Genomic DNA, 25070 nt, shown 5'->3' with positions numbered 1-25070 from the left:
AGCCCCACCCTGTTTCCTAAATTTAGACCGGCTGTGTTTTTGATTCAAAAGACTGCACTGAACTTTCTCATGGCCTGACATCTCCCGTCACACACTCAACTCTCCTCGCGCCAGTGCCGTTCCTGTGGGAAGGATGGAGCGGCGCCATGGCAACCAGCAGCCCCAAATGGGCTCTGCTCGAGTGCACTTAGACGTACAGTAGGGAAAGGGAGCTAACTTAGCATCAGTAGTGCACTTACAAGTACAGTAGGGAAGGGAGCTAACTGAGCTAACTGAGTCGCTGCAGCTGCTGCTGCTGCTGCTGCTGCTGCTGATGATGATGACAGAGGGGTGGAGGCGAGCGGAGCGACACAGAAATGAATCTGGGCGGATGCTAAGCTGACATAGCAAGCTAATCTCAAGAATTTAGAATGCCAGGCAGCGCTCAGATTTTCCTTCCTCCTACCCCGAGGCATATTTAGGAGGTGAGAAATGCACCGAGGAGAAACTTGGGATTGAAGAAAGGAAATCTCTCCAGCAGGCAAGGTTTTTATTCAGCTTAGTCACTCGTGTGAAGGCAAATGTGAGGCCAGGTATGAAAACATCAGAGGAATCACTGATTTGAAGGCGTCAAAAGCTCCTTCAGTGTGATGAATTCTGTAGAGAAAACAGATTTATTTAAGGCTGAGATGATCATTGTCAGATTTGATTACTTTTTCACTTAGTTCAGTTTATGAAATGTAAGAAAATAATGAACCATGTCCATCATAACTTCAAGGTGATGTCTTTAAATAGTTTTCTCAACCTCCAGTCAAATAATCAGATATTCAGTTCAGTCATGTAGAGCTGTAACGATTAGCCATTTAATCCATCAGCGGATCAACAAAAACACAAATGACCATGTTGATAATAAGTTTGTCATTAAGTCTATTTTATATTGTTTGTTGGACAAGAAGATATTTGTTATTTGGAAATGATGGTGTCACTATTGTCTAAAGCCTCGACTCGCACAGTAACCAAACCTGCTTTGTTTCATTTCAAAATGGTACAAAAGCCATTTAAAAAAGAAAATCATTAAGCCGAGCAAATTTGAAAGTGGATCTTGGTGAGGATGAGATTATTTGAGCTGATTCCATAATAAAAAGTGGATTGAACCACTTCATTTACAACTAAATGGCTTTTTGAGCATGATGAGATGTGACGCACCAGTGCCAGCCTTTTGTCCTCCGCGCTGCATTAAATCATTATCCTGAAATAAGTAATCTTTGCAGCGAGAGCGGGCTGTAACGGCAGGGTCGCGGGTTCGAAACCCCTGTAGAGACCCGACTGTGTCTGCGAACAGCTGTGTGAGCCGCTGTCGTCCCCGAGTCACTGACTGAACACGCTCAGTCATTGTGAGCTAGTCTGGAGAGTGCCAGCTTAATATCTAAAATATAAATGTAATGCTAACCCAGTACTGAAACTCCCAGTGGGAGTGCTAACACACACACACACACACACACACACACACACACACACGTATGATCTGAAGCCGAGCTATTATCTGTATGAAGTGAGGATTATTTGGCTCTCAGGGTTCAAACTTAATGCAAGTTGTTTCTTTAATCTGTAAACACAGTCTGGCTTCAAGAACAATATCTATGCAAATGAATGGATCATTTGGATCTGTGTGGACAACTACTATCACTGTGAAACACCGAACCATTAGCTGATAAAGTTTACAGTCAATCAGTTAATCAGTCTATAAGCCATTTAATACAATGTGCCTCACATTTGCAAATTTTTTTTAATGAAGGTAAAAATGTGTCACAACATTGTTGTGGGTTGTTAGCAACGTAAACATGGTGTTGCTGCAACAGGGACGCTCCCGGCCTATAAATCATGTTCCTCAGACAGAAACAAGTTCATCTGGTACAAGCCCCAATAAAAATCACATCATCATCTTTTTTTTTAAATTCTTTTCAGTGGAAATGCAAAAACGATCATCCCGACTGAAATCATGACTCGTATCGCAATATGCATATCGTGCAGCCCTAACACAGACTCGGACAACATGAGATCAGAGATGAAGTGAGGCAGTGAAAATGTTTTTGTGATCTGCCATCAGTTACTGTACGATGTCGCTGGTTCCTTGTATGTCTGTTTCAGAGCCCAGAGAATCTGAAAACTTCCTCAATATGAGCTTCTGCTGCAGTCTTCGGCATGGATAAGAACCGCCATTTTGTTTTCACATCTTTATTTCATATGGTGAATGTTATTTTGCCGCAACCAGTCAGTATCTGTCCCGTCTACTTCATTTACAGGGGACACAGACGTGGTTAAATGCTGGTCCTTATCTTAATATTTGCCACGTCAATCAAAGACGTGTGGGTTTAAGAGTTACTGTTTCTGTAAGTCAACTGAGAACAGCTTCTGTGTGAGGCAGCGTTAATCTCAACTGTTTTTCTTCTGGCTCTGGGACGGGAAGATAACATCCCGGTTCTGAATCCCGCCTGCAAAAGCTGCGATTGACTTAAGTTGTGTTTGCACCTGGGAAAACGGCTGTCAGTGAGCACAACAACTCAACCTATGTAAGTCAGGGTTACACACACCTTCAAGTCCCGATCCTGAACGTGTCGTACCTGCAGCTTCTGTCTTCTCTGTGGCTCAGCCACTGAAGCAGGTGGCGGTTTTTCAGCTTCCTCCAGAAGGAGGAGTGGACTGACCTTTGCAATATTTCTAAGGTGAAAGATGGCACCTCTAATGTGCTGTTCAGATTTAGTATCCGGGTCAACGACCACACCTGCTTTTATTTCCTTATTGGCTAACATTAAAAGCTGCTGATTTATAATATGATCTAAATTCTTCCTCTCTTTTACTTCTCTTAAGTTTTATCTCCACGTATCTACGCAGATATGGCTTGAGCTTAAATTTGTGGTTTGTCACCATTGGAAGCGAAGATGGCGATCCAGGGATTTAAGGGGCTAAGGATAGATGAATAAAAATAAATTTCTGTTTCCATAGATGTGTCCTGGATAAATCAGGCCAGTGAAAGAGGACAGTGTTTTGAATTCAACACATGTCCTGTGTGCTCAGAGCAGTGGGTTAACACTTGGATGCCTTGTTCACAGTGGACACCAGTTATTTCTAGCATCTCTCTCCCTCTCTCACACACACGCGCACGCACACACACACACACACACACTTGATCTTTATATATTCTCCCTAGCAAAAGACTTGTAATCTCCATTTTTCAGTAGCTCTCCATTTTGCACTTTATCTCACACTCGTTATCTCTTCCTCTAATATCAACAGCCATTTGTGCTGTCGAACCAGACACACACACATGCACACACACACACACATGCGCTAACACACACATGCACATGCACACACACACACACGTACACACAGATTTCCTCTCTGATCTCTCACTCAGCCACTCACTTTAAGGCCTTTGTGCAGATTCTGTCTGTCACTCAGTTTGAAATGAAATGTTGACGCGGCTGCTGTCGAGGCCTCGTGTTTACTGAACGCTGCGCTCCTGATTTTATCCATCCACCTTATCTCTTTTACCCACTCTCCTCTTTTTTTCTCCCCTCCCAAACCCCTCCTCCGCCCTGCACACCACCCCGAACTCTCGGAGCAGATGAGTAATATTCCTCCTCCTCTGGGTTTACTCAGTGGCCAGGAAGGCATCCAAGGCCCCAAACAGCTGTTCTATAATTATACAAGAGGCAGGAGGCAGACAATCAATACTCCTTTTACTCCTCTCCTCCGTCCAGGCAGCCTGGTGGTTAGCGAGGCCGCCCTGTAATCAGAAGGTCACAGGTTTAATCCCTGAAAGAGCCAATGTGTCCAGCAGCAATCATGTGCTCTGTTGGAGTGCCCTTGACAGTGACATTGGTCACTCATCAACTGACAACTTTTTAATGGCTTCAAGATCGAAGCGGAGTTACTGCAGATGAAGATGTCGTCAGTTTTCATGCTTGAGACGTGGATGTGGAAGATTTCACATTGTCTGCAGCTGCTGCCAGTTAGCTTAGCTTAGCATAAAGACTGGAAACGGGGGGGGGGGCAGCTAGCTTGGCTCTGTCCGAAGGTAACAAAATACATTATGTCTTATATGTTTAATCCGTAAGTGTAAAAACAACAATGTTGTGGTTTCATGGTGCTTTTTCCCCTTGTTTCCATTCTTTTAGCTAACCTAAGCTAATTAGCTGCTAGCCATAGCTTCATATTTAGCATATGGACATGAAAGGGGCATCAGTTTCTCATCAAATAAATGTATTTCCCAAGATGTAGTAGGACTATTCTTTCAACAACACCAGTTTTCATTGAGGTGTTTCATCCTGCCTTTGAAGCTAGCGTTAGCATAAGCAGCTAAAGTGCAGAGCTGTAAGCCACTGATGCTAAATTCATGTTTTGTTCTTTTTTCTTTAGATAAATAAGTTCACTGGCAAATAGACTTTTCTCTCTGGTCGACTGGATTTAAAAAAGAGAGACCTGGGCAACAAAAGAAAGGCAGCGTCAATACTAGAATACAATATTTTTTAATTAAATAATTTGTCCAATTCAAAGACGGAGGACGAACAACAGAAATCAACGGAGTTTGTATGAAGTGTGATCTTAAATTTGAGAACAGCTTTGAGATTGAGTCTCTAAGATTTGATGAAATTAAACCAAAGTTTTTAAAAACCACTAAAACTAAAACCTTTTTAATTGGAGTATTATTGTCTGGCTCGAGGTGGAAAATGTCCTGCAGTGGTAATGAGGAGGTTGAGAAGTTAAAGTCATCTGCTCAGTAATCTGCAGGCATGCTGCAATGGGAAGGATGTGTGTGTGTGTGTGTGCAAGGTAGAATAATAATGCGTGTGTGTGTGTGTGTGTGTGTGTGTGTGTGTTCTCTACCTGTCCTTGGCTAAGAGCAGTGAGAAAGTTGAATTTTCACCTTGAATATTCATTAATCTGCTGAGACCCAGAACAATGAGAAAGATTTTTTTGCCGGCAGGTTGATATAATATTTGTTTTCAGCGTTTTGTTTAACACTGAAGAGAATCAACTACCTGAACGTTGGAACTTACTTGTCTTCAAGCTTTTTTTTTTGCTTTTGTCTGACTGTGAGAAATATTTTGGGATGCAGTCACATGCAGCTACATTCAGTCTGTGTTTAAGTCGGTGCAGAACGTTGTAACAAGTCAGTGAAGCTTTCACCCTCAATATCTCACATCCTCGACTGGCAAACGGCATGTTTGATAACTTTCATCTCCTTCTCTTCTTTTCATGGCTCTCTCCTTAACATGGCTCCCAGGAATGCAATAAACCTCAGGTACCGTATCTATTAACAATTGTTTGTTGTGCTTACTATATGTGTGTGTGTGTGTGTGTGTGTGTGTTTTCTGCGTTTCCTAGCTGTCTGTGTTTGTGCTTCTGTTAGTGGTTTTTATCTGCGTCTGTTCCCCATTTGTCGTATCTGTAGCTACTGGTAGACTTCCTTAATAAATACCTTCCATTTGCTGGTCTGATAAAAGTGAAGAGGGGACTCTGCACCACACTCCACTTCTATCACCTCTATAACAACATGGATTGAATTCCTCTAAAACATCCCTGATGATTACAAAAAACAAAACATATTACACACATTACCTTGTTTTAGATCTGAAAATAAGCATGCTTGGTTGAGAATGGACCTCATCATGTCGCCAAGTGATGATGGAGAAATGATAAACATCACTCCTGGTACAGCTTATGGCCTGTACACTCAGATAATGGCGGCAATTTACCTGATGGAGGTGTGTAGAATCTGAAACACGGCTGATGTGTTTGATAATGGTATTGACTGTCTTTAGGCTCTTTGGATTATTATTATCCCTGCTGTGTGGGCCCTGATTCTAGTGGCTCCTGCCTCTTTGTTGCGATGATCTGCTGATGGTGATGTTAATGTGCCAAGTGTTTAATTATGATGGCTTTAAAAGGCACTCATCGTAGCATATCTAACATCCCCGCTGCGTGGACTTCAGTTATAAAGCATTTAAACACAGTATCACCATTCCCCACCCGCGAGGTCTGGATCCGGTATGTCATATCGCAGCGTTTCATCACGAGGGCCCTGCAGTGTCCGGGCAGAAATGGATAGCGAGTAAGAGGTTGAAAAGATCAGAGCTCAAGGTGTTGAGCAGTCAGACCTGCTGAGAAATGCGAGAGCACAGAGAACAAACCTGCCACTCTCGGCCGAGGAAAAGCCGAGCTCCTATTTTTAGAGCTGTCCTTTGTGACAGGCTGCTCTGCTTCAGCTGTGCAGAGATACAAAAGCCTCCGTTTTGAATAGACATTGTGTAGGAACTGCAGCGGTGAAAGCAGAAACAGTTCATCATACACTTTTTCTTTTTTCTCTTTTTTTTTATCGTTTTCTTTTCCCCCTGCTTTTCCTCGTCTCACGGACAAACATATTGAATTTACTGTAAGAAAACCAGGAAATACTCTGATTCAAGAAGCGTGGATTAACTGGATTTATTTATGCTTGAAACGTCACATAAATGGTTAATCAATCTTTAATTATGTTGACCAGTTAATCAACTAATTGTTTCAGCTCTGGAGCTTTTACATTATTTTTAAATTAGCAAAGATAGTGAAACTGACTTGATTGTCAAACACGGTCATGGTGATTGATGAAAGACGACACAGTTCATTTATTTTCTATAGTATCTAATACAGTAAATGTGCATTTTGAGTTGCAGTTAAAAGTCGCTCTTCCTTTGTTTGGTTGAATTGAGCTCTCAAGCGTCTCCCTTTCAGCGCAGGCAGCAAAAGCAGAATCTGCGTTTCTAGTTATTCCTAGTTATTTATGGCAACATATCAAACATTAAGCTTTGATGGAAATAGAACAGATATTTTTGGGCAGAGTTCATACTGGATAACACAGCTGAAGCTGCGCCTTGTGCCAGTGAGGAAGCTCAGCTACTCATTTACAACCAGCTGTGGTTCATTCCTCAGCCGGTGTTATAGGACACACTTCACTGACATTTGATGTGCTTTTCATGTCAGTTCTGACATTCAAAGACCTTTTTTGAAAAGCAGGAGTATTTTCAAAAGGGTTGACGGATGACATTTATTTAGATGGTAATGAGCCGGCGTGGCGAGCGTTACAAAAGTAACTCGTTTTTTTGTTGTTTGTGTCGCTTAAATTGGATCAAAATCTCTCTAAACAATTGGTAGCACAGCTGTTTGATCTGCTCAGTGTTGAGCTGCTGTTAGACGACGCCAACTGCTGCAGGAAACACACGAGATATTGAGATAACGCCTCATCGGCTTGTCTGGGTAAATAAGGGTTAAAACGAGCTTTTCCATGAGTGTAAAATAACATGTGTGCAGTTGTTGCTTCATGTTGGGTGCACAGTCTCTGTATGCATGTTAATGCTGAGGAAGATAACGATGAGAACATGATAAAAGATTGTGATCACAGTTTGGTGGTTTGGTGTGGTTTAGTTTACTGATGTATTGACCATTAGCATATCTGAGTAAAAATGGAGAATCCGACTAGCTTGAAGTAAGATATTCAGACATAAAGTTACACAACAGTAGTGCCTTTTAGAAGGTATAGCCAGAGCTGTTTGAGACATGCTAGCTACATGACTAAACGCATGGCGGTGTTGGTCTGTTTATATCTATAGATACAGCCCACATGACCTCCATGACTTCATAACCTGTGTTTTAATTTAGGATTTTCCTGACGAGGAGTTGAATTGACAGTTTCCATCAATTCCTTTAGCTTATCTCATGCAATGATTGCCTTCGCCTCTTTCCTCATTTCTTTCTTGTATGTAACGGAGAGAAACGGGAACACTGGGCAAGAAACAGAAAGGTGACACTTCCTGTGGCCGACTGACTCACTGAGACCTTCACCGTACAGTTAAAGGCTTCCAGTTCGTAAACCTCCACAGTTAGTCTATAACCTGACCCGGAAACCTCTAATTAATCATCGACTTTTCACTCACCCTTTATTTTTTCTAAAAGCATCTCCCTTCATTCCACATTTTGATTTATGCACCCTGGAGCAGGTGCACAGGGTATGACAGATGTTTTGCCCCCGTGCACCTACAACCATAATCTTTTAAACGCGCCCGGCTGCGTGTGTTTCTGCCAAATTATTTTCAGAGCGGCGTGCAGGTAACAGCTTGATAAATGAAATAATCCCTGGGGCCGCAGCAGCTATGAAAATGTAGTCTCTTTATTAGATCATCTTTCTCGTTCTAACAATGCTATTTAGAGGTGTTGTAATGGGACCGACATCAAGGATTAATGCACCGAGCTGGCAGTCGGCAGCGCTGCGCTTCCTCTACATGTGGCTTCCTGTTGGCTTACATACAAATCCAGTGAAGGATGTCAGACACAGATCAATAAATGAGAGTATGTTGTGTGTGTGTGTGTGTTTGTGTGTGTGTATGCGTGTGTGTGTTTCTGAGTGTTCATGTGTCTTGTTGAAGTTTTCTTGAGCAAGATGCTGGAAAAAAAAACAACCCCAAAACAAAACAACCTGCTCACTCACTGCAAATCAGAAAAGATTGGGAGCTGAAGTCTCGGTGTTCAGTGATGCAAGATGTAGTTTTATGTTGAAGATGTTGAAGGCTGGTTGATTGTGTATGTGCTGCTGGATATTCTGTCTCCTCTTCACATCCTCGTCATCTGGGTTAGAAAATCCTCCTCTACGCACCACAGACTTGTCAGTGTTGATTTAAAGGAGAAGGCAATGCTCTGTATTTTCTTTATTATTGTCCATAAATCCAATAAAAGACCGAAATAGAAAAATGACTTGATGCTACTAATGAGGTTTGTCCTGTGTGGCGTAGACGTCTGCTGTGGTCCAAACCCTGGGCAAAAACACATACATGAGCCTCGGTGTTGCACTGGGTGACACGTTCCTTCGTTGTAATAAACATGGACTCTGTAGTTTGTTTCCCACACACCGTCATACTGATATAAATACTCACCAGTAGCAAAAGAGTCTTAATCCACAGCTGAAAATAGTCCTTAACAAATGAATAATTTACTCCTGTTTGAGTAACGTTTTCTTAAAAATGTTTTAAAAGTTTTTAAAGACTTGAATCTTCAGGAGCTGAAGTGCCACAAGCAGAGAAAACACATCTGAAGGTATTCAGACTGATTTGTTGACAGTAAAAAAAGAAATAAAAATTAGAGTAAAACCAGCCTTATACTATACAGAAAACCTCTCCTGTCAGGACCTGTCATTTTCAAATCACTTACACGACTCAGTCACACAAAACTCTGCTCGGGGGAAAAAGTAACGTTTTAGTTGGAGAGCTGTATTTCTCTCCACGTGTGCTCTCTTCCTGTCAGGCTAGTGCGAATACGAGGGTCATTAAAGTCCCAACTGAAACACCGAGTCTCAGATTGATTGGTTCATGCTTCTACTTGATATCTGAGCATCTGATGAATTAAGTGAATGCTTTACGATGCTGAAAGACTTTTGTTTATTGCAGCTGTGTTATGATTGTAATGCAGAAACAAATGCTCATCTCATGTCGCTCTGTAAGACACACTGACTCGTGTCTCTGTTGAAAGGTTTGAAATGCGAGTGTCTTCTGCTGGTTGGGTTGGGTTGAATTAATGCGTTGAAGAAGGTGGATGATTTAAAGATGTTGCCATGTAATGATCACTTTGTCTGTTATCACTCTTGAAACACTTGCCTGTGTGTGTGCGTATGTGTGTCTGTATGAGTGTGTGTTTGTGTGTGTGTGTAATGATGTTTTTATGGCTCTAATGCTGCGCATCAACAAGCAAAAAAACATCACATGACCCAGCCTGTAAATTGCAGGCATGCCAGGTTCACAGACTGTTTACAAATGGCCAGATGAGACCCCGCCCCCACCCCTTCCACCTCATGCATTTAGCACACACTGCAATTGAGCATGAGTGCATTAATGTTATTCTCAAGTGGCGTTTCTCACATCACTGTCGCAGTCGTCTAAGATCGATGCCCCCCCTGCCTCTTTCCCTTTACATTCAGCTTGTGATTAGTCAGTAAAAAAAAAAAATGGCTTGTTTGTTCCTCGAAAGCTTTAAACGAGGGGGGTTGGGCAGGAGGAAGATCTGATATTCCCCAGACGCGACCCCGTTGCCTGGGTGATGTAATGATGCCCCGGCCCACTCCGCCACATCACCCTGCCCCCCCCCCCCCCGGCGATTGTTGGAGACGTTAATGACCGAGCTGCACAGCAAAGCACCTGAGCTTTTTTGTTGTTTTGATACATTACATCATGACTCGGGGCAGGAGAGGTGATGTCATACTGGGTCTCCAGCTTCCCTCCCCCACCGCCGCCTCCCACTCACCTCCCCATTGCTTTGACTGGAGCAGCTCCAAAACCAGCTAGTAGTACGCTGCTTTCTAGGCATTGTCTGAGCCGGAGCAGTCAGGCTCTTTATGCACCATAACAAAAAGCTCCGGCCTCAGCTGTCTGCACACACAGAAAATTAATGTGTCGGATGTTTTATTGGTTTTATTGGATTAGCTGCTGCTGTTTTCAGATGTGCATTAATCGTGGTCGGAAACTACTTTTGTATTCGAGACTCTGTGTCTGTCAGTGTGTGAACAATTTCTGCACAATTTCAATCTGATCATCAAGTGTGACGCTCAGAAATCGTCATGATCCTTGTTCATAAATGCAAATAATGTCCAACTGCAACCAAGGGTTATGATTATTACTTATTAATGCGTCAAATATTTTAAATATTGAATAAGATATTCAAAGAAATGCTAATACACAAAAAAATAAACCACTGATTGACATTTTTGCTCAATAGACCAATTAAACTGTTAATCACTCGTCAAAATAATATACATTTTCTGCCAATACTCACATAGATAAACTGTCCGGTAGCTTTCGATGCTAAAATTATGTTTTATGTTCATATTTTTGTGTTGAGCTTTACACAGTTATATTGCACTAACATCAAAATGACAAGGAAAATAACTGTAATACAGAAAATGACTGACACTGTCAAAGATGGAGGACAGTGGTTTGACAGTGAAATGACATATAAGAGAAATAAAAAATAAATGTCGTGTCTACTTTTTGAAGGCGAGACACTTCTGTTTGATGTGCTGCTTTGTCTCTGACAGCTGCAGTTGGAAATATTAAGTCCTTATGTTTGTGTTTTGGTTGCGAGCTGAGCTGCTGGTTGTTCTGTGATGTAGATGTGAAACTGCATTAAGTCTTGATTGTCACCCTCCCCGTGTCTCTGTCTGTCAGGAGACCTTCATATGTGGGACCTTTAACATCCAGCATCCAGAGTCCCTGATTACACACACACACACACACACACACACACACATATCACACACACATTTTCCCTCCTGCTCTCACAAAGCAAGAGACGTGTGGTGCTGTTGTTTATGTGTCACGTGAGGCCGTGTGAGTGACGCTGCTGCTGCACATTGTAGTGGAGCTGAGTGAAGGTGAAGTGGGAGAGTCTCTGTCTCTTTTTACAAACACACTCGCCTCCTCCTCCATTTCGCCATGTCTCGCTGCTTCCGTCGCCACAGCAACTGAGGGCCCCGGAGGGTGTGTTAAAAGAGGGGGGGGGGGGGGGGGGGGGGGGAAGGGGGGGGGGGGGGGGGGGGGGTGTGTGGATCGAGTTGGGTGCGGGGTAGCTCGTGCTCACCCAGTTGCCATGGCTATTCCAGCTGAGTGACGGCGACGGAGTGACATCATCCGCTGCCAGTCTCCCGTGTTTCGCCGCTGTTGGCCCGTTCTGAACACTCTCTCCCTCCTCTGCCTCCTTCTCCATCTTTTTACTCCTCTACTCAAGAAGTGATGCTACTCCTCCTCTCCTTCTCTCCTCCTCTCTTCCTCTTTTACTCGCCCTCTCAAGAGGAAGTGCCTCTGTCTCCGTCTCTTGTCTCCCCGCCCAGGAAATGGCTTTCCTTCATGCGGTTACCATGCCAACCGGCTCCAGCCGCTGTCTTGTGCCGAAGTGAGCGTGATAATGGCATTACTCGCACTGTGCTCCTCTCCTCCCTCCATCTCTCCATCCATCCATCTATCCATCTCTCTACCCTGTAATTCTTTCTCTTTTTTTTTATCCTCCCACCCGCTCGTCTGCAGCCCCCTCTCTGCGTGTCGTCTCATTTCATCTCTCCATCTCCCTTCCTCACTTTCAGTTTCTCAAACCGCCCTTCTCCTCTTTCCACCTCTCCATCCCGCGCTGGGGGCGTTGTAAGCCCTCCAGAGGAGCCACAGCCATCGTGGCCGCTCTTACAGCATCACTGTCAGGCAGGGAGGAGGTCCTTACCACCACCACCACCACCCCCCTCTCACCCTCCTCCATCTCCCCCTCCACCACCACCACCACCCCCTCCTCCCCTCCTCCACCCCTGACACACATACACACATCCCCCTGCTCCCGTTACAAACAAACCGCTGGCTTTAACGTACAGTAGCTCGGTGGAGGCTGCGGGCGTCTCGGTCTTCAAATAATCTAATGGTGCATAAAGGCGTTTGTGTGCGCGCGTGTTTTCGTGTGTGTGGCTTTACTTTCGGGAGAGGGAGGGGAGAGATAGATAGAGAGGGAAGGCGGAGGGAGCAAACGTGAGTGAAAGTGTTGTCAGCCATTTTTCTCATCATCTTTTTTTTTCCCCCCCTGTTTTCTGCTTTATTATCGACGCGCCGCGGCTCCTCCGGCTGGAGATGTGATTGTCAAGTGCGCGGAGAGAAGACGCTGCTTTTTTCTTTGCTTGGATAAAAAGATTTTTTTTTCCTTTTAAATCTCTCTCTCTCTCTTCCTCCTCCTTCCTCCTCCTCCTCCTTCCTCCTTCCTCCCTCGCCGTGGTTTTGAGATATTTCAGTGGGAAGCAGCGGGGAGGCTGGTGTTGGTTTGGAGAGTCTAATCAGGCCAAGGAGCAGCGGATACTCCCAAAACTGACAAGCCGCCGCCTCCTGCCAGAGACACGGTGCAGCCGAGGGAAGGGAAGGGAGGGCAGAGGAGAGGGCAGGTGGCTTGGATGAAGATGGGGGTCTATGCTGTGGCATAGAGCAGCTCCGGGATGTTAGATTTTAGCCCGGCGAACATTTCTTCATTATGAAACCATTAGCAGCATCAGACAGCAATGGAGTCCCGAGCCAGCAAGATAAAACCCCGGTAAGTATCCTATCGACGTGCAGTGTTTTCTCCCCATCGTTCAGTTTTTTTTTTTTCTCCCCCTCCCTCATTTATGACCCACTAGATATGATTACCGGTCGTATGTAATGGATGTGCATCGGATTTCTATCGAGCCTGTGCAGGATGAATGAACGCGGGGCAGAGCAAGGACGAGACAGAAACCCGAACATGTTGATCAGAGGCTGATTATTGCCCTGTCGAGCCTCCGATGTGTGTCAGTGTGTTGTACTAGAAACGGCCGCCATGTGCTTGCTGTCACTCACGCGCGCAGACACACGCACACATCAGGCCCAGCAGGCTACCTTTTAATAACATACGTCGGTAGGTAATTAAAATATAACATGCAGCGCCAGGTCAACAAGACACACTATCGATCTTGTATAGATAGGCTGTAATAGTGATTATTTTTCCTTTAGGTTAAAGACACACACATGTATGGTGCAGATGTGTGTGTGTGTGTGTTTAATGACCGACGTCTCTGCCCACATAATGTTTTACAGCGCAGCGAGGTGACAATATTTGATTATAGGTCCATAAGACGTGCCCGGGAAATGAACCAGGTGCCATTTGCACTGGAGAGAGAAAAAAACACACAGCAGGCTGAAAGCAATAGATCAGGGTGGTTTGATGGGAGGTGATGTCATGTGTGCAGAGATGAAGCTGCCCTAAATTCAGTTATCCCACCTTTAGCCTCCATGAGCTGTTACAGCCTCGCAGTAAATTATGCAGGGTGAGTGATTCTATATGAAATCGAGTCTTTATAAGATTAATGTTGATATTTTTTAGTATCTAGTCCTTTTTTTGTTTGTTTGTTTGTTTGTTTCATGACGATAAGCACGAGTTTGACCCACCGGTTTATTTACCGCCGCGCGCTGGTGGCGCTGTCCGTGGTGCTAGAAGCAGCCGGCGTCTCCAGCAGACACTCGGAGGCCCGAGCTGATCTGCACTTGAACGGTAAACGGATTGATCGGCTGTCAGCGCCGCTGGCATCACTCACACACCGGGACCACACCACACACACACACACACACACACACAGCAGGCAGGGTTGTAAATCACACTGATGGACGGTTCTTGGATCACAGAGCACAGATGCCGAACGAAAAATCACCTTAATATTCCTGTAATAGTCACAGATGTGTCATTGTTGATGACATATTTCATCCACTTTACACACAGTTTGTGCAGCTTCCCTCATTGAGGCCTTACAGGATACTAATCATACTGCAGATGTGAGCACCCTCCATTTCTACAACCTCTTAATCTACATATTTAAACATCTTTTATCAACATTTTTTTGTTTTCCTTTTTCCTAAAATGGATACTTAGGAGTGCAGTGCTATTTGTTTATCTGCCATATGTAGCTGAAGGCAACTCTCCATAAGTGAAGCTAGTAATGCTGTACATGTCTTACAGCCTGTTTACGTCTTATGTAAAGTAGTCGCCTTGTTTTAGAAAAGTGCTATACAAACAAACATGCTTTGCCTTGTCTTGCCTAAACTAAATCTTTTATTGGCTCGAGGGCTTTAACATGAATTCATAGTGTGCTGTGCCACTAATTTGTATGTTGATGCTGACTGTAGCTTTTTATAGTGTGTAATATTTTAAAGCACTCTTTGGCTGCTATGGTTAGACCTCTGTAATCTATAGACACGAAGATGTGCTGTGTCATTTGAGTAATCCCCTTATGGAAACAGATCTTTCAACATTGATTTGGCTGGTTTTCCAGGAATCTCTCAAAAGCACAGAACCACGTGGGTGGTAGCCACTCCGCACACTTAAAATATCCTGAAAACATTTATTGTGTGGTTATTATAGTTACTTTTAACAAGGAAAGGCAAGTAGCACATCGTTCTAACTCGAGGATCGTTATTGGCAGTGTAGAGTCGTTTCTGCAGCGAAAACGTGATTAAAGTCCAACATACATGCACATCAAGTTGAGACAACTCAGCAAGTTAACACATTAGTCAGCATTGTACATGGTATTTGAGGTTTTTTGTTTTTTATTTTGGCAGATTTATTTTTGATTTAGTTTCATTTTTGTCCCAGTCTTGGTAAAAGTCTTTAGATTATATATGTTCAGATTCTCTCTATCTTTTTCTCCTGTCCCCTTCATTTCTTTTTTTTCTTTTTTCTTTTTTTTTTCTTGTGTTTTTAGCATTTAAATTGAGGCTTGTGTAAATATTCATTTATCCCAGCAGGAAGCCCACCATGGGTAGCGTCAATAACAGCCACCATATCCTATTACAGTAATGACATCACCACAGTAGGCTCATGACCATTGGCTGCAATGTGTATAATGCCCAGACTGCTGCTCTTTTCTCTGGAGATCTGCGATTTCCATTCATACAGCTGCATTTTATCTTCACTGCAACAAGGCACATGTTGACTTACACAGTCACAGTGCAACTCATGTTGATTTATCAGCTGTTTATGGACCTTGATGGCTTCATCTCTTGGCGATAGCTCTGCCATGAATGCCGTCACCTTATCTTTGAACATTTTATGGAATTGATGTCTATATGTGGACGACCTGTGCCCGAATGTTTCAGCCTTGCTGGGTTTAGATAATAAATCAGATGGAGATTGCTGTCAGCGACTTGACGCTCAGAGCCTCCTGTGTGCAGCTTTTGTAAACTGCATTTTTCTTTACCTGATATGTAAATAAAATATATAAATGTAATCACCCATATGATCTGAAGAAGAGGAAGAAGATTTATTGATTTGTTGCACTTCCAACATCTGGAACAACTGTGATGGTAGTAGCAGTACAGTGGACTGCGTTCCTCATTATAGGTAATCATGTCCCTCTGTATAACTGCTGGCCTGTGTGGTGCTGACTGGTGGAGCTGTAACCAGGGAGAGGAAAGCCCAGAGAGCATATCAGGCCCATTTAATCGGACACCCCGCTGAAAGGGTTTTAATCTCTTGATCCGTGAAGCTCAGGAAAGCGAGAAGCTGCCACCGTGGTCAGGGGAAACTCTGGGATGTGTCTGTTGTCTCCTCAACAAGCAGACAAAGTTAAAAACCTCATGTGAGATGGTTAAAGGAGAAGTGTAGCTGCAGGAAGTTTAAAGCTGCTTGAATTCGGAGAGGAAAAGAAAACCTTTTGTTGTGTTTCACTAAATGATTTAAACCTATTAAACTAGCAATTTAAATGTGCCTGTTTTCATATAAGGTGGGAGTCGTTGCTTTGCACACCATGCAGGGTTTGCATTTCTGAGCTTGGCCACCCACAGCATCGGACATCGAGTGCAGTAGCACAGATTCACCCCCAGCATATAAAGGCAGTAAAGAGATTGAGAGCCAGCCAGCGCTTCTACCCAGGGCTTCCACCCAGCAATCTAGGTCATTAGGTCTACAGTGTAATTTAAGGAGCGCCACATCTGCTCACATGTAGGCAGAACTGAGTGTTGTGGCTCAGGCATTAGAGCGATGCTTAATCCTCCTGTGACAGCTGATTGTACGTATTTTCGGCTGGCGGTTCCGCAGAGCTCGCTTCATTTGTTTGCGAGAGAACACTGAACTTGGAGCACAGGAGCACAGAGAGGTCCGTATCAGGTAGGAGAATGATCGTTATGTGGTGCTGCGGGTCGATGTCGAGCGTACTGGAGACAGATTTAAACAATAGCGTGTTATTTCAGACTCAGACGCAGATCGATTGGGGTTAATAATGCACAGTGCCTGTATTTTACGCGTCGTCGTGCCACTGATTGGAAAAGCTTAATGAGTGCGTGTCGTTATCATTGTGCCGGCATCCATCTTGGCCCAATATCTTGCATGCCATCGGGCCGAAGAGGTCAATGGAGCGCATGCCTATGGACTGAATGGACCCTGGCTTATTGACCAACAGACTGATGACCTAAATGAGCGGAGAGAAAGGATTAAGTGTTTATTATCCTCTCCCCTTTATCCCTTGTTCCTGCCCTCCCTTTATCTCTCCCTCTCTCCGGGGGGAGGGGCTTGTATGTGGGGGGTTTTGTTTGGAGGAGGTGGGACCTTTTCTGGCTGGTTGTGGAAACCAGTGGGGATATTATTATTGACATGTAGACCACTCCAGCGCCTGGCTGGAAGGCCGTATCGATAAACTCCACATGACTGGTCCTGTACCCTCAATAATGAGAATATTCAATTCACCTCCTCCCTGGTGCAGCCCCACTCATTCAGTGTGCAACCACAACGTTAAGAATATGTAAACAATTAAGGATTTACTTGATGCTGAAGTTTAGTTTGATTCCTGTGTAGCGTTGATGCTTTTAGCTACAGTATTTCTTTTTTTTAGTTGACTTTATCTGACAATAGCTTTTGTAAATGCAACGTATAATTATGCACAAGAACCAGATGCATTGTATTTAGTGTTTCTAGTGTAATGCTAATTAACAACAGAGGCTTTAAATGTATATTCTTAAAGGAGAAGGATGTAAAATTCTACATTTTTGTTATCATTATTATTATTATTATTATTATTCCTTCCTTTCCTAGTTTCTGTGGCACTCGACCTCGAGGTGTAAATCTTTGAAAATGGGTCGAGAATATATACTTATAATCACTTCCTCATAATGATGGGGTTTGTTAACAAATGTTACTCAAAGTAAATAACTTTTAATACACATTTACAATACTGGTTCATCAGGTCAGATCATTGTTGGTTTTGCTTTTTCTTTTTTTGTGAGATTTGTCGACCAAAAGAAAATCTAGACTATCACCACAATTATTCATTTTATTATGATTTTGATTCTATCGTTGTTGTTGGCTGCCAACTGTGCTTTTGTGTGTGTGTGATCCGTCATTGCAGAACAAATTTCCTTCAGCGTAACAGTGAAGTTGAACATACATGAAGCCGTTACACACTGGACCGTCGTCAGCTTCGGTCGCATCAAAAGAAAACGTGATGAGGCTTTATCACTGCCGTTACAAACAAAGACGTTCATCACACTAACACAATATTGTCCAGCCAGTAATAATAACATGGAAGTCAGCTGGAGGCGGTCAGAGTGAAGTCGACCAGACGAGGGGATGGGAAAAAAAAAAAGTAGCCTGTGGGGGGGTGGGAGTGGTGGTGACTGGCTGGCCCCTCTGGTCGACCATTTTGGTTAGTGCAGCCAGCCAGATAATTAAACGTGATGGCAATCTTTGACACAGTGTAATCACATCACACCTCAGTGCCACAGGAGCTGCACTGTCTGGCTCTCTGTCTCTAGTCGCCGGCACAATAAAAACGCATCTCGTTCTCTAATTTTTCCTCCTCACAATCAGCTCAGAAATGTCTTCAAGTAACTTGCAACACCTGCTAAATCAATTCAGCCTCAGCTCCGTCAAGGCCTTCAGTTTTACTGTGGAATCGTGATGAGTGAGAAGTCTTTCAGTCTAAACCACTTTCCAGTTTTCCACATTCACAACTCTGGCAGCGAAACACGTTCCCTCGCATCTCCAAAACTCTTTAATTAAGCCATAATGCAGAGGAGTTCCTCAGAGGCCGCGGCGATGGACGTTTTCCTAGAGTACGTTGGAGAGCAGATGATGGCTCCAATCCATTTACTTGCAAATGTGAACCTCCCACGATGTATTTCTATCCAATCTATTCCATTTGTCGTCCAAGTTAGACTCCGCACCGTCTCCGCTGTTGAGACCGATTTCCAAAACTATCCGAGGCTGTGCAGTTTTTTTTTTTTTACATCCCGACACAGACACCCAGTCTGCTGCACTTCAGAGAGCGTTTTAACGTTTACGGGGCAGATGAGACGAGCTAAAAGCCCGAGCAGTGACTGTTATAACAATCTGCCCGTTGTCACAGCCTCACCAGGATTTACTGGAGAAAAGTTTTTCTTCCTCTGAAAAGGCTCAGTCAAAAGTTTTTACCATCCGGAGGAAGATTTAAATCACCGCACATAAATTAAATTCCAAATCTTGTTTATCATCTACATCTGAAATTATACAGCATGTTAAAAAAAAAACAAAAAAAAAACTGTAAACTCCCTCTCAAGATGTTTAGATTTGGCTCTGATATGAACAGTGTGATGGATGAAACAACCTAGTTAAATCAGCCACATTTGACTTTTAGGTGTAAAAATGTAATATTGATGATCTGCCACAGCCAGAAGTGGAGCTGAAAGTGGTTCAGAGCGGTCTCCCTGCTGAGGATCAAATATATATTAGTAAATAAAACATTTAAGCTATAAAATATTCACATCTATAGACCCCATGAACCAGTTCATGCAGTTTGATTAAATTCAGAATTCACCCCTCTGGCATTCTAGTCAGATATGATGAATTTCGCTTGAAAACACTATATATTGTACACATTTGGAATTATGTATAAATTATCATTTGAAATAAAAACATTGACTTTGATATTTGCTTGACATTTACAGATGGTAAATTATCCAAATGTAAATATGTGTGAAGTAAAGAAGTTTGAAAGAGTGAGATTTACTGTCATTATAGGTATTATTCTTTATCCTATCACGTTTTTAAACTACAGATATCTTTGTTTAAAACCAAAATGTTGGTTATTTTAATGATTATTTCAATCATTAATAAATCATTAATTGAATGATAGTTGTGTATTCAAAATATTCATAATATATATAATCAATTGATAATAATACACAACAGAGAAAAGGTTTTTAAAAACTTACATTTTTAGCAGATTGAAAAACATTTGACCCAACAAATGTTTATTATTTTTCCATTAAAAAGTGACTCAAACTAATAGATTATGAAATTAGTTGGCAACTATTTTGCTGTTGTTTGACTAATCGTGTATAAATAGATAAAGAACAGCATGTTCTTCAGAAACCTGTGCAGAAATACAAACTACATACACGTTATAGTTTCATTCAGCTCCCTCCTAAAATCTTTAGTAGGGCGTTTCTGATGTATTTTACATTACAGGGTCATCTCCATAGAGAAGTGGGTTGGCTCATTTGAAATATGGCTAATTACAGTGAAACTTTATACAGTGCGAGTTACTCAGAGGGGTTTCCCCCATTACCGCCTGGCGTTCATTTAGATTATCCGAGTTGCACGCTTTAATGAGGGTATTTCCTTGATGTATGCAGCTCTCGTTTGTTTGTTTGCTCGGTTCATGAAAGCTCCAGTGCGTTTAACGGCTGAGAGCAGAAACCTACTAGTGTGTAAGAGAAAGAAAATAAATGTGTCGCTAAAGTTCATGCGTTTCTGTCAATTAAATTTTTACTTTTTAATTTATTTTTTGATCGTTTAACTTCCCGTTTTGACACTTGCAAGATAATGCCCTGATATGTGGTTTTAACTGTTTTTCAGTCCCATATTGTTGATGAATGTTTTTGACAGATTCCACAAAGTCGGATGATTTAATTAAGGACTTCTGTTTTCTGCCTTTTCCTTTGCTTTGATACTGAATTAGGTGTAAAGTTGAGCTCGTGCAGCGGGGCTAATTAAGGGTTTTTTTTTTCATTCTGTTAACGTTGGGTAATCACACCAGTTGGAATAAAGACAAAGATAAATCCCTTTTGTTCAACCATTTAGTTAATTCTTTTTAGGCTGCTTTCCAATTAAGACTCGAGGAGCCATATTTTTATGGTTGGTGTATAGATCAAGTGCCAAACAGCTGTTGACTGACTGCTCAATTACTTAATTAAAGGACACTATTGCTGTGTGTCGACTTTAAAATATAACATAGGGAAGAAATGCAGTAATATCCGAGCAGAGATGTCTCTAAGTGTGTTTCCAAACGCCTGGCAGTCAGCATGAGTGTTAGTGTGAGTGACCAGTGGTGGCTGCCGAGCTGGCTGATACTGACCATCAGTGTGTATGTTGTGTGTGTGTGTGTGTGTGTGTTGTGTGTGTTGTGTGTGTGTGTGTGTATGTGCAGCTCCCCGCAGACTTCAGCAGACTTCACCTGGCCGACGGCTTGCACCCACAGGTGACCCACGTCTCCTCCAGCCACTCAGGATGTAGTATCACCAGCGACTCTGGAAGCAGCAGCCTGTCAGACATTTACCAGGTAAGGCCTCCCCACCCTGGTGCTGGATCCCCAGCCTGGACTCCCCTGGATAGCTGAGTAGGTGCAGAAGTCAGTAGATGAAGTCATGTGAGATTAAACACCTCCAGGTGTCCAATTTTATCTATTTATACCTTTAAACATAAAAAATAGGCTTATTTACTTTCTCGCTATAAGTTAAAAGAGAGGATTCATACCACTAACATCTGGAGGGCAAATATGAAGCTAGCACTAGCAGCTAGTTAGCTTAGCGGAAAGACTGGAACCACAACACATTGTTTTTACACAAATAAAACAAATGAGATATAATATGTTTATTAGAGAGCTTTATAAGAACACATTTTGTTACCTTCAGACAGAGTCAGGCTAGCTGTTTCCCCTTGTTTCCAGTCTGCATGCTAAGCTAAGCTAACAGCCAGTTAGCTGGCTGTAGCTGGCTTGGAAGTGGTATCAGTCTTCTAAATGTAAATCTCTAAACAGAGAATCTACAGACGTTTAAGTTGATGTTTGGCTTGTTGCAGTACAACACTAATCCTGGACAGGGTTGTAACCAAATGGGGAACACATAGTGAGAGAAACAAACTTAACTTTTGGCTAATTGAATTTAGCATGACGTGTATAACCTGTATATAGTGTAAAAGGAACTGTTACCCGATGTTTCTGACCCGATCTGTGCCGATAAATGAAGTAAGAGGGTTGAACCAAAGCTCATGTTATTCCTACGTGGTAAAACTCTCCTTGGTGAAATGACAAACGAACCTCTGGGAGCACGAGTTATTCTCATTAAGAAGGATAACACATTTCAGGAAAGAATGTAAACGCTTGGCAGCCAGATAGGCCATAAAACACTATAAAACACTAATAGGACACTGTCACCGCTCGGCGGATGATTAGCAGACGGGCTGGTGGCTGCGAGCAGGTGGTCCAGCCGACATCCTGACTCCAGCTGTGTCTCTCCTCACCGCAAAGCAGAGGTACAGAACTCGCAGGGAGCTGTGACGTACGAATATCGTGTGATAAGAAGCTTTTATGAGCAATTTCCTGACAAGCAATTTCATGGTTTTTGAAAAAGAGAAGAGGAAGAAAAAAAAGAAAAAGAAAAAGACAGAAAGAAGTCCAGTAACCGTACCCCCCTTCCTCCCCCCAGTGGTAAATATAACATCATTCAGCTCAACAGAAAACACACACACACACACACACACACACACACACAAATTCTCGTGACTATGGACGTGCCCCAAACGCTGCAACTAATCCTCTTAACACGGCGCACTCACCCCATTGGCTCCCACTACTGTCACCTGCTGTGCGCCTATTTCTGTGTGTGTGTGTGTGTGTGTGTGTGTGTGTGTTTGTTTGTAAGTGTGCTTGTGACTGTGCTCAGGGGCATCAGTCACAATCACTTTGTTTTGTTCAGACCTCTGTCTGGCTCGTGTTCGTGTTGTGCGCAGGGGCATTAAAAATGTCTGAATACAGCTTTATAATTGCGCGTGAGGTCGGTGTGAATGAGTGTTACTGTAGAGTTGTGTGTGTGTGTGTGTGTGTGTGTGTGTGTGTGTGTTGGCCATGCTGTCGCTGGCTGGGGCAGGTTGAACAGGCTCTACTGTCCCCAGTCTGTGATCCTGGTCTTAGAGCCATCTGCTAGCAGCTTTCTGGCAGTCTCCTGATATCTCTCTCTCTCTCTCTCTCTCTCTCTCTTCACCTTCTTTCTTCTCTGGATCCTTACACGTTCAGCTTTTCACTTATAGCAACAAAAAAAAAAAAAACTGCTCTCCGCTTGTTAACCGGATCTATTTGTAACTTTGTTCTGTCTCAGTGTTTTAATCCTCCTCTCTTGTCGCAGGTGATCAAACGTCTCTGCTCAGCTCAGTGGCGAGTCACTTAATGTGTGCGCTTGTGCTCCCTCTACCTCTTTATCAATCAGCTATTTCATTCATCAAGTTAATCATTTGAGTCCTTTGAGCAAATGTTTGGTATGAGACATACGTTTGGTATGAGACATACCAAACATTTGCTGGTTTGAGGTCCTTTTTTAATTTGAGGATTTGCTGCTTTTCTTTGTCTTTAACGAGAATAAACTGAACATGTTTGTGGTTTGGACTTTTATTATGGACAGAAATTTGAGTATGTCACATTCAGCTCTGGAAAAATTGTATTTTATGGCTTTTTATTAAGAAGTTAAATTGATTAGTCAAGAATCGCAGTCAAAGTGTCGAGAGAAAGATCCATCAGAGCAGTTGTTTCCCAAACCTTTCAGCTTGTATCTGCTGAAACACAGTGTCTACTTGTGACCTCATGTCACTGCTTGAATATTTTATGTTGCAGAAGTTTTCTATCATTAGCTGGAGGTGTCAGAATCAATAACAGAGGCTAAATAAACACATCATGGCCTGGTCCTCAACACCTGAGGCCACAGGAAGTTGACGCTACAAAGGAACATGGTGGTATTAGATTTAAATCGTAGTCTGCTTTACATTTTTCAACATTTAGCAGTGAGATAATGGTGCAGGTTGTTGACGGAAAGCTCTGAATGCAGCTCTGATCTCCACGTCTCCGCGACTGAAGCACCATACGAAGAGCACCGCATCATTTTCACGTCACTGCCAACATGGCGCACTGTTTTGTGTGTGAATAAATCATGAAATTGGTCCTTCAGAAGGACTCTGAAAGCATTGATCCAAGAATAGCCCTGATGAAATATTAACAGCACCTGACTTGCCCACTGACTCTTAATGCTTACTGCACATTTATGGATTTTTGACGCATACGTGACACGAAAACGAGCCCGTGCACGAATACAAAGGCAAACAATTCTAGGGTTTCTAACAAGTTGTGTCCACGTGGCGTCTTTTTTTTTTTTTAGTAATTTTGGCATTTGTAAAGGAACACGCATCCTCACTTCTCTTCTGCTGCTTTATGTTTGTCTGCAGTTAAAAGGTGAAGCTGTTTAGTGTGTCCTCTGAATGTGCAGCGTTCTGTGGTTTGAAAACAGAGAACTCAGGGAGTGTTTCAGATTCGTACATGAAATCCTGGAACGACATTTTGATCCTACATATCTTTTTAGTTCCTTTATTCTTGTCTCTTTGTTTTAATTTCAAATGCACAATACTGCTTGTATTGTTTACTGCTCCTCACTGAATCTGTGACTTTCCACAGTCCAAAGGCCACACACATACACCCACATCATCCTTGCAGACCCTGCCTGGCCCCACCCGCCGGTGATGCCCAAATGGCCACTCAGACACTGGCCTGAATCATTAATGAGCCTTTTGCACATGGCGTTTGAGGAGAAATGACATAGGGTTTCGTTGAGAGACCGGGTACGGGGACTCTGAGCTTTGAAAAATTAAAAGCAGACTGTCAGTCTGGGAGGTGAAGATGCGTCTGGCTCTGGGATTTTGTGGACATTTTGCAAAGGCAACCTTTTCTTCTCTTTCTATTAAGAAGCTTGAGGTTGAGCTCCACACTGAGGTAAGAGTGGTTAGTTATCAGAGCTTTTCCTCCTTTTTCCTGACTGCTTTGGTTTATTCCGTGAGAGGGTTTCATGTTGTGAACTGAACCAGCTTGTGGCCCCTCTGTCATCTATAGAAATATGTTCTTTGATTATAGCAGAGGAACTCCGTTAGTATCGCTCATGCACAAGTAATTGCATTACTTTCGCTCCTCGTCTTCCTTCATTTTCCTGGTTCCACACATTTTGCATCTTGTGCTTTCAAAGAACAGGATCTGGCTGCAAGGCAGGCGGTGGAGTTTGCTGAGAGGGAGAGGAGAGGAAGGTTGGGAGTTAATTAGCTCGGTGCTATGCATAGCAGGCTGTTTGGTATGCAGCGTTGATGCCTGTCTTTCTCATACTGTACTGAAAACCTCTAATCCGTTTCATGAAGTGGGTCAAACCTGCACAAAGGGTCTTTTTTTTGGGGGGGGGGGGGGGGGGTTGCTTTTTTTTGGAAAA

The 25070-nt window shown here is 43.0% G+C and overlaps 1 protein-coding gene across 5 annotated transcripts in view; it reads left to right on the top strand.

Annotated features, from left to right (window-relative positions):
* rapgef2 (Rap guanine nucleotide exchange factor 2) overlaps positions 1–25070 on the top strand; it is a 64095-nt gene that overhangs the window by 17387 nt on the left and 21638 nt on the right. For 4 of the 5 annotated variants that reach the window (XM_022759942.1, XM_022759943.1, XM_022759941.1 and 1 more), the window contains exon 4: positions 20990–21121. The exons of the other annotated variant lie outside the window; for it this stretch is intronic. In XM_022759942.1, the coding sequence (XP_022615663.1) occupies positions 20990–21121 (132 nt within the window). The remainder of the gene's footprint in view (positions 1–20989; positions 21122–25070) is intronic. 5 annotated transcript variants of the gene reach the window in all.

Source organism: Seriola dumerili, unplaced genomic scaffold (assembly GCF_002260705.1).
Source record: "Seriola dumerili isolate Sdu_G_001 unplaced genomic scaffold, Sdu_1.0 BDQW01000331.1, whole genome shotgun sequence".
Classification (NCBI taxonomy): Eukaryota; Metazoa; Chordata; class Actinopteri; order Carangiformes; family Carangidae; genus Seriola; species Seriola dumerili.
The sequence above is the reverse complement of the archived record's forward strand: the minus strand, read 5'-3'. Positions and strand labels throughout refer to the sequence as shown.